Raw genomic sequence first — 17,454 nt, 5'->3', positions numbered from 1 at the left:
CATGGACAGGAAAACATACGGACGTCACTTGTCATCTCGTAGTATGTCTCCATTGCCTTTAATTTTAGTTGATGTTTCTTTTAGTGCTTCCTGAACTATCTTTTCGGAATACAGATTAAAGAGCTGTGGAAAAAGAATGTACCCCTCTCTTACACCTCGTTGTACCTACCTCTTTTTCATCTGAGAGTTTGTATCACCAACCTTTACAGAAGCAACGTGATTAAAATATTTTGATATTATTCTCATGTCTTCCATATACAGATTCTTATTTCGAAATAATTATAGGATGCGGTTATGTCGGACTTTGTCAAATGCCTTGCATCTTAAATGAAAAGGAGGAATCAAGGAAGAAGACATACAGAGGCTGGTTAATATTCAGCCATCTTTGTGCACTAATGGCATCCAATGCGCCTCTTGTACCCGTTCCGCTTCTGAAGCCAGTGGGTGTAAAATGCGATAGCATTTAAAAAAAAACCCTTAAGTACGGCCTTCAATTTTTTATTTTTAAAAATATATCTCCAGGAAATTTTACTTAAATTAGAAGTCATTATCTAAACATGCTATCTTTTTACAACAAAAAAACCTCAGAAACAACAGAAAGACACCATCTTTCAAAATATAAAAAGATGATTTTAATTTTTTTTTTATTTAGGTAATGCCTCGACAACTAATGGCCATTGGCACGGTACGGTAAATTTTTATAGTTAGGTACCTAGTGTCATGTGTAGTGTGTGTGTGCGTTGAGTAGAGATTTAAAATTTCCGGAAAAATTGGGCGCATGAAAAAAACCTGTTTTTTCCAAAAAAAAAAAAGGAAAAATACGGAAAAATTAAGTATTCCAATTTAGTAGAATCGGATATATCTATATTATCAGAAGTGCCTTTTGTCTCTAAGTATATAAAAGACACCATATTAAATATTCCCCAACAAGTTGACCAGACTAGTTCTCTTATCGAAAGCTTGCTAAAATATGTTGTAGAACGCTATGAATAAAGAAGAACAATTGAATGAAGACCAACTAATGGAAGCTATAGGCTTATATTTCTGAAATGGCTCATTCATTAAACCCAATGTAGGGAAGGTGGTGGCAAATCTGGCCCAATTTAGAACAAAAACTGGATTCTTTTGATCGAAATTCTTTATGGGATAGTGCGAATAGTAGGTACTCATCCTTATATGGTGGCAAAGATTGTGTACATCGCAGCCACTTATGCCAATTGCCTCCTGAATTTTAAATGGATCTCCATCTTCCGCCTCTTCAGAAAGAAACTGGTCTTTACACTGCCTCATACATACAAGCAAAATAAATATAATTATCACAGAATATAATTCAGAAGTTGTTGCTATTCATTTAAATTTGGTTATAAACGAAAAACAGATATTCATTTATGACGCGAGACCAGATCCACTTTTAGAAAAGACTGACAAAGGTCATGTTGTTTTATCCGTCCAGGATGATGAGGCGGAGATCGAGTCTGAATCAGATGCTTGGTCTGAAGATTCAGACTCAGATGAAAATATACCACTGAGAGATTTGGTTAAATAATGTGCTTTATACGTTTGAAGTTTCGGTTTTCATACTTTGAATTATTAGATAATAACTATAATTTTTGACCCCATATACATGTTTGTATTTATATAATAATAATAATAATAAAAATGTTTATTTAGGAATAACAATAAAGATTTACAAAAAAATAAAAAGCATAATGAGTACTACCTAAATAAACATAAATAACTCACTGAAGTTGAGCTACCTTGTATATATATTACTAATATACATATACCCCATTCCACGAATATACGACCCTCTTGACTTATCTCGACAACGAATATTTTACTGTGCAAAATATAAAGAACGAAAGTAAATTGCAAATTATATTGTTGTTTATTGGAGAGCAAAATACTTTCGTACTTCTTATATTGCACACTAAAATATTCGGTGTCCTGATAATCCAAAACAGTAGTATATTCGTGGAATACACCATACAAAAGTAGCACCCCTTGTGCGCGAGACTTAAAAATATAATATGTATAATAATATCTACTAACTTACAAATATAAACAAAACCAAAAAATATTTAACAAATGTATAAATATATATAGTTATATGGAAATTTATAAAAATACTAAAAAAAAAGAAATATTAACCAAGAAAAAAATATAAAAATTTACTAATTTTAATATAATTTGTTATATAAATGTGTCCATCAATTCAAGGAATATTGCAGTTGATAATAAAAATTTATTTAGATACAAATTTTATTTTCGATACAATTTTTTATTTCATATTTAAATTTATTTATTATAATTGTCCATTAATAAGTTCTTCGCAGAATTTTGTTGATTTGCTTCCAATCCATTGTTTAATTTTATATTTATACCTATGTTTTTTATAATTTTTAAATTGTTTTAAATTATTACCGTAAACATGGCCTACTTTGCCCAGTGGGTTCAACTTTGCCCACTGTAAGGGTTATAATATTTGTAAAAAAAATACTTGGCAACATAACAAAGTACCACAGACGTTTACGCGCGCACTAAGAAACATGCATAAATCAAGACAGTGTAATCTAACCTGTGTGAGTGAAGTGTAATGCTTGTAGTAAGGTAAGAAATTTGAACACGTGTTTGTAGTTTTTTTAGGGTAAAAGCTAAGCACTGCTGGGTATACACCAGTAGGAATATTAACTAAATATTTGTTTATACGTCTTATTTAGTATTGTTTTAACTGAATTTGAGATGAAACGTTTATCAGGGATTACATGTTTCTTCTTTATAAAATAAAATCCAAGTGGGCAATGTTGTCCTGTCATTTGTCTTTAATTTTTACTTTTCATTTTTTTATATAAAATGTTTTAGAGGCATTTAAAAGGAAACGGAAGCGTGCTTTTGAGTTTACGCCACAAAGTATTAATTTTTACGGAAAACAGCATGTCAGTATTTACCTAATTGTTTTTTTTTCGTTCAAGGACCAATCAAAATGCCAAGAAAAAGCAGAAAAAAATTGGGAGCAAGGCAGTATGTAAACTACTCTGAAACCATGCTTGAACGAGCTGTGGAAGCAGTGAGAGGAGGTTTAAGTTCCCGCCAGGCAGAAGAACGTTTTAAGGTGCCACGCCGAACTATTCTGAATAAAATTAAACGAACGCATGTTTCCTCCATTGGCCATCCCCTTACACTCACTAAAATAGAAGAACGTCATTTAGTGGATGTTGCAAGTACAGAATATGGTGCTCCTTGATGCATCAACTTTCCAAAACTGGTTTTTTAAAGTTGTTTTACCTTGGTCAAAACGGGATAACAACACAAAGGTTTTGATTGGGGACAACTTGTCCTCACATTTGAATATTGAGATAATAAGGGCTTGTCAAAGGGCAAATATGAGGTTTGTATTTTTGCCACCTAATTCTACAGGGCTTACACAACCACCTGATGTTGGATTTTTCCGGCCTTTAAAAAGAGCCTGGAAAAAGATCCTTACTGATTTAAAAACTAGTCAACTTAACTTAAATTCAGTTGAAAAAACCATCTTTCCTCAATTGCTAACTAAACTAATAGACGTGATTGAACCAAATTTTCAAAAAAATCTTCAAAGTTCATTTCGTGCAACTAGAATTTGTCCCTTTGGCCCACATGAAGTGCTAAAAAAGATGCCAAATGAGAGATTTGCCAAAAAAATAAGTTCTGAAATTGATAATGCATTATTAAATTTTTTTACAACAAAAAAAGAAAGGGAATACCATTAAAAAACAAAAATAAACGTTGCTTAATACTGAACCCGGTCAATCAGTTCAATTTGAAGAAATTGGTCAGAATCAGGAGGGAAGTGGGAACGAGGATTTAGAAGAAGAAATAGAGATGGAGACGAGTGACAACGAAAATTTAGCAGAAGAAATGGAGATGACTAACAGTGACGATGATATTGGTGGGGAGGCAGATGAATTACATCAAGAAGAGCAGGATGAAATGGTTGAAAATATCGAGTCTGATGAAAATATCGAAGTAGATGGAAATAATCCAAAAATTGGTACTTTTCTGGTGGTCCAATTTCTTACAAAAAAAAAACCGTTAAACATTTCATCGGAATTAAAGTAGTAATAAACGACGACAATACATACTGCACCGTAAAATTTTTAAGAAAAAATATAAATGGTTTTTTTTATCCAAACATATTAGACATATCGGACGTCAATTTTGAAGACATTATAAAAATATTAAAGGAACCTTCCAAAAGTAGAAGGGGATATTTTTCTTTTAAAGAAAATTTAAGTTTTTTTCAGTTATAGTTTGTCGTGTTTTTTTTAATAAAAGCGTAATATTTTTTGTTTATTTTTATAACAAAAGTGTAATAATTTTTTTTCCAATTTTTTAATAAAAGTTTCTCCGAAATTAAAGAAAACTCTGCAAAATAGAGCCTTTTGTTCTAGTTTTTATTAAAAAATAAATTTAAAAACGTATATCGTGGGAATAGTAGACAAATTAAAACGTATGCCATGGGCAAAGTAGTCCTATTACGTTTTAATTTTGCCCTACAGTGAATTTAAAATAGGTGGGCAATGTTGAACTTCTCCGGGGCAACTTTGCCCACCTTGTATTTATTTTTTTTTTCGGCTGTGTTACAGATTTTTATAAAAAAATGATAAGAACATTCTCGGTTAAAATTTCGAGAGTTCTCAAAATAATTTTTGTAATTATTTATATGTGCTAAGAAAAGAAATATTTAAATAAAACTGAAATTTGCTGGGCAAAGTAGGCCATGTGTACGGTATATAAATATATAATCTTTAGACCTTCTACCCTCTCGGGTGTAGGTATTAACGTGTGCTCTGTTAACAGTGCACAAATCTATTCCATTGTTTCTTGTCCTGTGCCATCGCCTTTGCTTCGTTCCATGCTATTCCTTTTTTGTCAAGAATCCTTGCCATCACTTTGAGGACAGGTTCCTCCACCTCTATATTAATTAGTTAATTACTTACTGTTTACTATTTTTTTTTCTTTGGTATCCGAAAAGTTTGTACAGATTATTAAATATTATTATATATTTTGTACTTATAGTTTTCAAAAACTATATTTATTCTCACCAATTTCTATACCTTTAAGCACATTCACCATTAATTTATTAGCGTTTAAAACACTCGTATGACCCAAAAATTGAGTTGAAACCACGGAGCGATTTAAACACACCTTGTCACTTCTACTAGAGATGGACGATTGTTTTAAATTATCCGGTAGCAAATTATATAATTTGGGCCCTATGTAACCAACATATCTTAGACATCATTATTACAAAATATATTTAAACGAGTTTAAAATTGATACTTTTCACGTTTCAAGTCTCTATGAAAAAATATTTAAATTTTCCCCTTTTTTCCAATTTTTCCAATGGCCGGGAAAAAAACGGAAAAAAACCTGTTTTTCCCGTTTTTTCCGATATGTTAAATCTCTAGTGTTGAGTAACTGTGTTGTTACTTTGCAAAGTCGACGTCATTGTCTTTACAAAGAGACGCTAATTGTATCCGAACGTCTGCGCTCCCTCCGGTGAGTACCGATCCCACAAGGACAGAAACTATTTTTATTTATTAACTTATAATAAACGACAAATTTCTGACCTTGGTGAGATTCGAACTCACGACCATTCGGACCTTTCGATCCAAAGGTTCGAATTTTAATTTATTTATAACAATTATAAGCAATGTAATATAATATGAAGTTTGTAGAGATGAAATAATATGGCACGTCTATGGATTTAACAGAATAATTTGTGCCTTAAGAATATTCCATTTTTTATTATTCCGTCGTACATAAAATCATCAACTAGCCTATATTTGTCCACTGCTGAACGTCCACCTATTTCTATCTTGAGCTTGTTACATTAATTTTGTGATGATGCGCTTTATATCATCTGTCCATCTAGTCGGTGGTCGTCCTTCGTCTTTGCTTTGATACGCCTCTTGTCTTGGTCGCCATTCCAGAATCTTTCTGGTCCATCTATCATCCATCAATCTAGGCAACATGTCCGACCCAAGCCCAACTGCATCCAGAGGTGTAACCAGGATGATCCTAAGGTTACATCTGAAAGTAGGTCTCTGGGGGGTATGGAATAATAATGGTATAGAGCGTATAGACTAAAGTTTATAGAGCTCAAAGTACATCCAAAAGGGGGGGTTATAACCCCCAAAACCACCCCCTGGTTACGCCTATGACTGCATCCGTGACTAATGTTTTTATGTCTATATTTGGTATTTTATCTCTGATGGTAATACTTAACATGGATATATGGAACACTTTCCATAATACGCTATGGGATGGGAAGATCAATGGCAATGTTAGATCATTGATCAATATGACAATACATGCAATATGATATATAAAATTGGAAATTTAAAATAAAATTAGATATATTTATTTTATTACCTTTTTAACTATCGCTAGAAGATCGACAGCTCTATCAAACTGTTCGTTATCGATGAAATATTCTGCGCATTTCCGAACCAGTGCCGGATCTGAATCAGCGTTTAGTTCAGAAGCAATTTCTTGAAGGATATCGTATTGTTTAGTTCTAAATGCTAAATCGATAGCTTTGTGTAACATTCCTCCTCTGTGATATAACATTGCAGATTTTTCGAGATCACCTACAAATAAATACACGCCATACAATAGAAGAAGCAGAGTTGTATCTAATGAAAAATAGGATCATATTCAAGACATAACCTAAAAATGAAGCACTCTTTGGGGAAAACTCATTACAAAGTGTTTAAAAAAAGCTATATTTTTGTTTTTTTAAAAAAGTTTCTAGCATCAAAGTAAGCAAGTTACGCTCAAAATAACGTTGGTCCCTTTTTTGGCAAAGAAAAAAAGCGGGGAAAATCACCCCCTAATTAGTATCTCAAATTAAATTAATCGTTACCACTTCACAAGTTACTTTGTTTATGTCTCATTTGTATGATCTGTAAGAGACAAGTTCAAGATGCTTATTTAATAATTTCATTTGGGATGCTAATTAGGGGGTGATTTTCAAGGGACCATGAAGGCGAAGAATTTCCTGGCTGAAAAATCTACGTACGTGGTTCAACACAACAACCACAAATCATTTCAGAGCAGCAGTGTACAAAGTTTAGATTGCCATGATGGTCGCCAACATCCGAAACGGGTGGTCACTATAAGAAGAAGAAGAATCTTGCCATCCAGCATCCCGTGTTCGAAACAAAATAGAAAATGCCCACATTTATGTTCTACATCAGACAGACACCCGGCTCGAAGGACCATACATCCGGCTCGAAGGACCATAAATGAGATCGGCTCAGTTAAACATCTATCTGAGCCTGAAATCGTCGTTGGAGCCGTGTAGGTAATGAAACACCAAATTTAAAATGATACTACTAATTTATTTAAATTGACACTTTTAACCCGTGACACTTACAAACGTTAAATTTGACAGTAACAAGATCTAACTGTTAATAATAATGAATGATAAATGATAAATGATCGAGACATCTTGTCTCTATGAAGTGATTCGAATGAATCATCATGAATGTACGCTTTTCTTTCTAGCAGTATTTTTCTGGGTCAACACCACGCGCCGTGATGTTATTACCAAATATTAAAGTTAAAGAAATTATATTAAATCATCAAAATTTATGTGTACTGTCCGAAATTATTGTTTACGTTTCGTAATAATTAACTAAATTAGCCGGCCGCACACGTTTGTATAACAATAACAATTCGTTAGTTCCCTATACAGGGGTTTAATAGATTGTTGAATTCTCGGATATGAATTATGAATATTTAAGGTTAAACAACCATTTATGCTGTTATCATACAAATTGGCCAAATCACTGTCAGCAACATTTATATGTGGCAGTTATATGGCCCCGGCAGTTATGTGGCCTCCGCATGTTATTCACACGCATCTACACCCCTCAGTTTATATGGAAGACTTCAACAATCACCACGAAATCTGGAAATATAGATAAAGTGAACAAGAACAAAATTTAACTTACCTTGTTCTTCAAAATATTTAGCAATTTGAACTTTTTCTTTACCGGACACTACAATACTTAGATTCCACAGTTCGTCTATCATATTATTTTCTTTACACAGTCTTACAGCATTACAATACGCTGTAGCTTTCGTGAACATGTTGATAGCTTCTTCAAAGTTTCCAACTGTCTCGTAATATCGAGCCATATGATAAAGTGCAGCCTTATCTGCAAAATCACTCCTGTTATAATTTAATTTGCTTATACGAAAAATAAATATAATGCTTTGATGTATTTCAAAGCCAAATACGGTATGCGGCAAAATAAACAGTACCTACTGAAATGGTATGCTTCAAATTTGTATGTGTCATGCGTCGAAACGTACTGAGTGCAGAAAATTTTTTTATCGCCAACCGTCATTAAAGTCATTCATTATTGTACTCATTTGCCCTCATTTGCGGCAGTAAAGTAACACTTTATTGTACTGAAAGAAGAATTTTACTTTACCTGCAGCGATTAATCAAATTAACCGAGATTGAATGTAAGTGGTCGATGACAGTAATCGAATGGCGAGTATTTGAGTGGACTTAAAATTTATTTACTTTAATTACTAAAAATATTGTACGGAATTTGCGATATTATCAATTAAATTTATGTCAAAAAGTGAAATTCTGTAGTATTTTGTAATTATATTCATATAAAATAAACATAAACTAAAACTTTACCGATTTAGTAATTATTTAATATTGATAACTATCGATTACAAATCGAAAGCGGCCATCTTGCAAGTTATCTGTCATTATTGCCGTGAAATTATTATGACGTCTAAAATCTAAAAAGCATGCCCCGCGCACTCTAATAAAAAACATGTAATCGTATTCATTTTCCTTCCATTTTGTCAGAGGCGCTGATGTCGGCATTGTGATTGGTGGAACATGACTTTTGACAAATCCTGCGCTATCTGTGAATCTGTGTTCAGTGTTCGTGTTCGTTCGTTGTCGTTCAGTCATTTTATATGGTCGGTTTATGTGATGTGTTTGTGTCACCATAAAAAGCTGATTTGCTTACTGAAAAGCTTCAGTCGTGTTTTTTGATATTTTTGTTATTTTGTAATCGAGTACCTTTTTAAAGGTAAGTTTTTCTGATTGTAATGTAGAGATTTTCTGATTGTAGGTACTGTTTATCCAACAGTTTTAAAATACACATTTTATTTCGCGTTTTGTTGTTAGGTCTAATGGCTCCCATCAGGTGTTGTGTGCAGTCGGTTGAAAAATTCAACGAGTAAACATATATTTAATCCAAATTAAATACTCATATTTCTATGTAAAATGTCACATTATTGTATAAATAAATAATTAAGAAACAAAAGTTGTTTGTGTTGTACCTTTATTGTCCACTTGAATAAAATATTAAATGTTGGAAGTACCGTATGGAGGCTATGATGTACCTAGCATGGAGGCTAGATTACGCCATTCTTCCTATCCAATCAACAACAAGAACGTTTAAAATTTCACACCTATCATGTCGAAGCTACAGACCACTTATGTGGAGGCCAGATTTGTAGTACCCTTCCATTTAACCAGGTGCTGAGATGGCGCTGGCAAATCACACAACACTTTTTTCTATGTTAAAAAGTTCTTAAATTGTAAATTGCAAGTAAGTGTTAAAACCAATATTAAATTATGTTGGCAAATATTATTTTATATCAATAACACATATCTTAACCGATTGTCAAATATACCAGCAAACGAGAAGTAAACTCAACCTTCCCAGGGACATATCTGATCTTCTTAGAGACACTACAAATATCAACAATATCATACAGTTTTTAACGGAAATAGGAATAATTGTATCACAATTTTTCAGGTATACTTTTTGTTAGTACATATTATGTATCTACTTAATATTATAATCTCTTTTTATTTTTGATATGTATTTTCCATTGTTGTCGTTTATAACCCCAGTGGTTCGGACGACATTAAATTAAAAAAAAAATATGTTGGCGATAAAATTTTGTATGCATCACGTCAGTAAAGACTCCTTATCGAACTCGTCTGTTACTCGCCTCGCTCGCTACGCTCGCTCTTCTCGTAATATCATACTCGCTCGATAAAGAGTCACTTTACTGACTTGGTACATAAATAACTATTATCGTGAAGTGCTATTTTCGGTCGAACGGAAAATAGTCCAGGGCGCATCTGTTTTGAGATGGACGTTGAGAGGTGACTCATATTTTTTTTGCAGAAATTGCTTGGAATTAACTCATATATTAATAATTGAGTTATCCTCCCACTCAAAAAGGTCCGGAACATTGTTTAAATAATCAAAATGTCAAAAAATGAAGGAAAAATTCGATTTTTTTCTTTGCTTTTTGATTATAACTTTCAAAGTATTCACTTCCGAGAAAAGTTGAATTGACATAAAAGTTGCGTAATTAAATTTCCTACAATATAGGCTTGGTTAAAAATTTTAAAAATTGTCACCCTTGTTGCAAAATAGCCATAATTGCGAAAAAAACTATAAAAAAACAAGTATTTGCGTTTTACGCTTTTCAACCATTTATGCTACACTTAGGATCTTCATATTTTACCCAGAAAAACTTTATGACATAGTAAATCAATACTGTAAATTTAGTTAAGATCGATTTAATAGATTTTGCAAAATAAATTTTGCAATCCAGCTTTCTCAAAAAAAAAAATTCATTTTTTCAAAATGTTGCAGGACTGAAAATAAAGCAGATAGCAAGTTGAAATTTTTTTACAAAAGAATACAGTACCTTTCATTTGCAGTTTGCAAAATTAAAATCGATTATTTACCACGGCGTCAGGAATTTTTTTAAATAAACATTAATTTTTGGTGCTATGCGCAGGACAGCGGTGTTTGATTCCACACAAGTTGATTTCCACCAACATTTTTGCCAATCTTTATCTAATACAGGGTGTTTCATTGGGAAAGTAACATACGTTAACTGTAGAAAGAGGACACTTAGGCGGTCTCAAAAATACCATACTTAATGGGCCTTACTCCATTAATAACAGAGATACTGGGTGTTTTATCTATTTTGCCATTTTCTTATTTGGTTCATAACTTTTTAACCACACCGTATATTTATTTTATATTTGGCACGTAAATATCCTTTAAGGTGTACAATAAATTAATTTATTTACAAATGTAAAAAATCCAGGCCCGGATTAAAAAATATTAGAAAAATGTTCCGACCCAAAAACAACACCCTGTACATTAAATATTTTTAAAATGGATTTTTTAGTTGAAAAGAGGATGAAAAACTAAATTTAGTGGTATACTTTGAATTTTCGGCAAAATGATTTTTCTGGTCAAATTTTGAATTTGAATTCTGAATTATATGAATTGCGAGAGCTCTAAGAAGAAAAAAAAAATTAAATACAACTTACAACTTGTTAACCTCACTGTATATTTATTTTTTATTTAACACGCGAATATTCCTTTAGGTGTCCAATCAATTATTTTATTTACAATTATAAAAAATCCAGGTCTGGATTAAAAAATATTGTAAAAATGTTCCGACTCCAAAAAACACCTTGTATATTCAATTTTTTTAAAATGGATTTTTTAGTTAGAAAGAGGATGAAAAACTAAATTTAGTGGTATATTTTAAATTTTCGGAAAAATGATTTTTCTGGTCAAATTTTGAATTTGAATTCTGAAATTATGTATGTGAATTGCGAGAGCTCTAAGTAGAAAAAAAAAATAAATACAGCTTACAACTTGTTAACCGCTCTGTATATTTATTTTATATTTAACACGCGAATATTCTTTTAGGTGTCCAATCAATTATTTTATTTACAATTATAAAAAATCTAGGTCTGGATTAAAAAATATTGTAAAAAGGTTCCGACCCAAAAAAACACCCTGTATATTAAATTTTTTTAAAATGGATTTTGCATTTGAAAAGAGTATGAAAACTAAATTTAGTGGTATACTTTGAATTATCGGCAAAATGATTTTTCTGATAAAATTTTGAATTTGAATTCTGAAATTATGTCAATTGCGAGAGCTCTAAGTAGAAAAAATTAAAATGCGACTTAATTTTAATCATTACCAATATTTAATCTAAATTGGTAAAATGTTATGGTAGGGGAGCCCAAGCGGGGATTTTTGCAGTCACTCGAGCGCGTCAGATTAGCATATGGTGAGAGACCTGGTACCCTGCAGATGTACCTCTACTATATATTGGCTCTTAACACAGGGGAGTTCGTTAAGGGGGGCGCGAAAAAAAAAATCTACCCTTAAAAAAGCTCGAAATTGTCAGATTAAGATAAGGTAGATTAAGTACATGCAAAAGAGTGTATATTTCAAAAATCTGACGATTTGAACCGGGCGTAAGGAAATGGGTGAGTCCCAAAATTTCACAAGAAAAAAGCGAATATTTCGTGAAATGAATGACAGATCGAAAAACTAAAAAATATATGCTCAATATTTTTTAAAAATCTATCGAATGATACCAAACACGACTTCTCACAGAGAGGGGTGGGGGGTAAATTTAATATTTTTAATACTAATCCCGCGATATTTCGCGAAATGAATATCAGATCGAAAAACTGTAAAATACACTTATTCAATATTTTTGAAAAATCTGTCAAATGACACCAAATGCCACCCCCCATGGATGTGGGGTGGGGGGTTACTTTAAAATCTTAAATAGGAACCCTCATTTTTTATTGCAGATTTGGATTCCTTACGTAAAAATAAGTAACTTTTATTCGAAACATTTTTTCGAATTATGGATAGATGTCGCTATAATCGAAAAAAAACGATTGTTGGAAATGGAAAATTAAATTAAAAAATGGCAAGCGCCCACTAAAATGGAAAACTTTACTTAACTTTTTTTGGTTTTAGGACCTACTCTTTACAACCCAATAGGTCCCCAAAGCGCTCGAGTGACTGCACATTTAGCATACTTTGCTCCCCTACCATTAAAACATTTCAATGTTTTTTATTATCTGTGAAAAATAGTTTATGGCGAATATTCATCTTTAAATAATGAATAAATAATAAAGGGTCAATAAAGAGTGCATCACTTTAATCAACAAAGTATCTAAAAATTATAACAAAACAGGGAAAATGTGCAGCATACCTACTCAAAACTAAAGTACTTATTCAAAATTACCACCATCAAAAATTATTGTTATGTGTCAAAATGTTAATATTTTACCAATTTAGATTAAATAATGGTGTTAAGTAATTAAAATTAAATCATATTTTAATTTTTTTTTACTTTGAGCTTCGCAATTCACATAATTTCAGAATTCAAATTCAAAATTTTACCAGAAAAATTATTTTGCCGAAAATTCAAAATATACCATTAAATTTAGTTTTTCAGCCTCTTTTCAAATGCAAAATCCATTTTAAAAAAATTTAATATACAGGGTGTTTTTTTTTGGGTCGGAACATTTATACAATATTTTTTAATCCGGACCTGGATTTTTTTTTATTTGTAAATAAATAAATTGATTGGACACCTAAAAGAATATTCGCGTGTTAAATATAAAATGAATATACAGTGCGGTTGACAAGTTGTAAGTTGTATTGCAATTTTTTTCTACTTAGAGCTCTCGAAATTCACATAATTTCAGAATTTAAATTCAAAATTTGACCAGAAAAATCAGTTTACCAAAAATTCAGAGTATGCCACTAAATTTAGTTTTTCATCCTCTTTTCAACTGAAAAATCCATTTTAAAAAAATTTAATGTACAGGGTGTTGTGTGTTGTTTTTGGGTTGGAATATTTTTCCAATTTTTTTTAATCCGGACCTGGATTTTTTACAAATGTAAATAATTTAATTTATTGTACACCTTAAACGATATTTGCGTGCCAAATATAAAATAAATATACAGTGTGGTTAAAAAGTTATGAACCAATTAAGAAAATGGCAAAATAGATTAAACACTCAGTATCTTTGTTATTAATGGAGTAAGACCCATTAAGTATGGTATTTTTGAGCCCGCCTAAGTGTCCTCTTTCTGCAGTTAACGTATGTTACTTTCCCAATGAAACACCCTGTATATTATTTTCTTACTCTCTATGTTGTTGTATTTTAATATTTTAATTCCACAAAAATCAAACTAATTTGATTATTGTTTGTGAAATATTGTTTAAACAATTGCATGTGTTTAAAAATAATAAACTTTTATTATCTAAGTTAACATATATGAACAAAGAAAGTTTTCGCTAAAAAAGTGTTATTTGAAAGGACAGAGTATGTGTTTTTATTTTCCAATAAACAAATTTATTTATTTATATCGAAATGCACTAAAAATAAAAATTTATCAATCATTATCAAAGGTCATTGGAATGCCCAATCAGAGCAAACTATCCGCTATCCTGCGCGCAACACCAAAAATTAATGTTTATTTAAAAAAATTCGTGACGCCGTGATAGTTAATCGATTTTAATTCTGCAAATTAAAAATGAAAGGAACAGTATTCTTCTATATGTAAAAAAATTCAATTTGCTGTCTGCTTTATTTTCAGTCCTGCAACATTATGAAAAAATGAATATTTTATGCGAAAGCTGGATTGCAAAATTTATTTTGCAAAATCTATTGAACCGATATTAGTGAAATTCACAGTATTGTTTTATTATATCATATAGTTTTTCTGAGTAAAACATGAAGTTCCTATGTGTATCATAAATGGTTGAAAAACGTAAAATGCGAATACTTGTTTTTTTATGTTTTTTTCGCAATTATTGCTATTTTGCAACAAGGGTGACAGTTTTTAAAATTTCTAACTGATGCTATATTATAAGAAATTTAATTATGCAACTTTTATATCAGTGCAACTTGTCTCGTAAATGAATACTTTTAAAGTTATAGTCAAAAAACGAAGAAAAAAATCGAATTTTTCCTTAATTTTTTGACATTTTCATTATTTAAACAATGTTCCGGACCTTTTTGAGTGGGAGGATAACTCAATTATTATTATATGAGTTATTTCCAAGCAGTTTCTGCAAAAAAATGTGAGTCACCTCTCAACGTCCAAATGTACTAATATTTTTACAGATGCGCCCTGGTCTAAAAGGTCACGAAAACGATCTAAGCTTAAAATTAACAATTGTTTCAGCAGAACGGGGCAAGCTGTCACACGGCCAAGGAGTCTCTTTAAATACTGCGAGATAATTTTAGGAGATAGCCACTCACCAGATCCACAGAATTACTAACGCCAGATCTAACGCCACCTGATGCGTACATATGGGGAATGCTGAAGGGGACAGACCGATCCACCGTCTGACATTCCGGAATTGGAGACTAGAATTAAAGATGTTTTTCGTGCCAGAGGACATCTTTAACATCTGTTTTATCGGGAACGTCGTTGTGAAGAATGTTTGTAAGGTATACTAAATACGTTTGTCATGTATACTAAATATATAAATAATCATAAACATTTCAATATTTATTTCAGTACTGTTTATTTTGCCACTGCCATATACTGTATATGGCGCAAGAGCACAATTCATCAAACCCTCTGTATATGAATCGGTATCAATAGAGTCCTACAACGTTGTTTCAGGATATCCCTGTATCGTCAGAGACTCGCGGGCCGATATAAATTCACACAGAGACGGCTGAAGAATGTTTCGTAAATCGACAAAGAACAGAAAACGATTTTAGCGAATCGTGTTTTGTTTATGGCCATCAGAGATATCTCTCGATTTTGAGAGTGTTGAAGATATCATAGAGGTTCAACAAATTATTAATTTTTTACATTCTTACATTCTTTCCAATCTGAAGTTTCTTAACTCAAAAGACTAAGTTTTCACTCTAATGGCATATAAAACAACATAATGTTACTCTATATCCCACCAGACTGAAAACAATGGGAACCTTCTCTGGTTACACCTCCGAGGCTTCTACAATTTGCAAGCCATACGGATGCTGAGACTAAGGAAGATGAAAGAATTTTACAATTTATAATTCACGTCCCATCTGCTCAGCGCGGTAAAGTTCCAACGAGAATGGTTTCCTTCTTACTCCAATCAGAGTAAACATGTAAATCAAAAATGAATAGCCATTTTCAATTTCGTTGCAAAACGAAAATATAGCCGCATCATATTCTAGTCCAATCAGAGAGTGCAGCAAGCACCTCTACCGGTTTCGAAACTTATTAGTCTCTCATCAGGAGACTAGAATATGATGCGGCTGTATTTTAGTTTTGCAACGAAATTGAAAATGGCTATTCATTTTTGATTTACATGTTTACTCTGATTGGAGTACGAAGGAAACCATTCTCGTTTTAACTTTAGCGCGCTGAGCAGATGGGACGTGAATTATAAATTGTAAAATACCCTCATCTTCCTTAGTCTCAGCATCCGTATGGCTTGCAAATTGTAGAAGCCTCGGAGGTGTAACCATAGAAGGTTCCCATTGTTTTCAGTCTGGTGGGATATAGAGTAACATTATGTTGTTTTATATGCCATTAGAGTAAAAACTTAGTCTTTTGCTAGCAGTTGCTGCTAGGGCAAAATAACGCAGAGTGCATAACCGAATGGACACTAAATAGAGAAAAAAGAGTGAAATAACCACATAAGCAGAAGGGGGAGACACGTGTGGTCAAAATAGCAAGAGATAAATCACCAATCGGTAGAAGAGGTTTCGGCCGACCGCACAAAAGATAGTGGGCAAACTTCCATAGAGACATCAATCCAACAATGAACAAGCAGAATTGCTCATATAGAATGAAGAAGAAGAAGAAGATTATTGTTATTACTTACCTTGCATATTTCCCCTCGCTAGTTCTGAAGCTAATGTTTCTTTACCCATAAAACACAGTACACGCACTTGCGAATAGATGTCGCCAGCATTGGCATATATTTTTAGTGCAGAAACCATATCGCCTTGTGATTCAACGTATTGTCCCCACCACTTTAACATTTCCCTGCAAGTACACTCAATTTTATACAAAAACGTACTATTAATAATACCATAAATAAATATACTCATTTGTAACATATTATGCATTGGCTAATACAATTCCAAAATTCCATTAGATTACCAGATTAATGGTATTCTCCGATATACCATTTGGTATATCGGATACATACCATTCGAGATATATCTACCAGCTCCGGAGAATACTTAAAATCCCGTGGACTGCCCGGGTCTCAAATTAGGTTCTCAGAAGAATGAACAAGAACCGAAATGTACTGACCACCATCAAATCTCGTAAGTTAGAACACTTCGGACACATTATGCATAATCCAGATATTCCCTGCTACAAGCCATCCTGCAAGGAAAAATATTTGGAAAGCAAGATCCAGGAAGAAGAACATCCTGGTTAAAGAACCTCAGTCCTGACTTACCACAGCATCTGTGCAGCTTTTCCGGGATGCTGCAGATAAAATAAATATTACCATTATGATCTCCAACCTTTTTTCCTGGTTGGAAAACGGTTAGTCAACCAAGAATCGGAATTGATGCCTGATATATCAACA

The 17,454-nt window shown here is 32.4% G+C and overlaps 1 protein-coding gene and 1 long non-coding RNA gene across 2 annotated transcripts in view; one reads left to right on the top strand and one right to left on the bottom strand.

Annotated features, from left to right (window-relative positions):
• Nucleotides 1–17,454, bottom strand: part of LOC126881999 (intraflagellar transport protein 140 homolog) — a 335,998-nt gene that overhangs the window by 51,415 nt on the left and 267,129 nt on the right. Inside the window, exons 12-14 of the mRNA XM_050646764.1 lie at nucleotides 16,735–16,898; nucleotides 8,004–8,210; nucleotides 6,418–6,635 (exon numbers count right to left, since the gene is read on the bottom strand). Of these exons, the coding sequence (XP_050502721.1) occupies nucleotides 6,418–6,635; nucleotides 8,004–8,210; nucleotides 16,735–16,898 (589 nt within the window). The remainder of the gene's footprint in view (nucleotides 1–6,417; nucleotides 6,636–8,003; nucleotides 8,211–16,734; nucleotides 16,899–17,454) is intronic.
• On the top strand, nucleotides 9,058–9,350 carry LOC126882014 (uncharacterized). The gene is made up of 2 exons (XR_007697079.1): nucleotides 9,058–9,113; nucleotides 9,212–9,350. It is a non-coding gene; the product is annotated as an uncharacterized LOC126882014 (long non-coding RNA).

This window comes from Diabrotica virgifera, chromosome 3 (assembly GCF_917563875.1).
Source record: "Diabrotica virgifera virgifera chromosome 3, PGI_DIABVI_V3a".
NCBI lineage: Eukaryota > Metazoa > Arthropoda > Insecta > Coleoptera > Chrysomelidae > Diabrotica > Diabrotica virgifera.
This window is presented reverse-complemented; position numbering and strand designations above follow the sequence as displayed.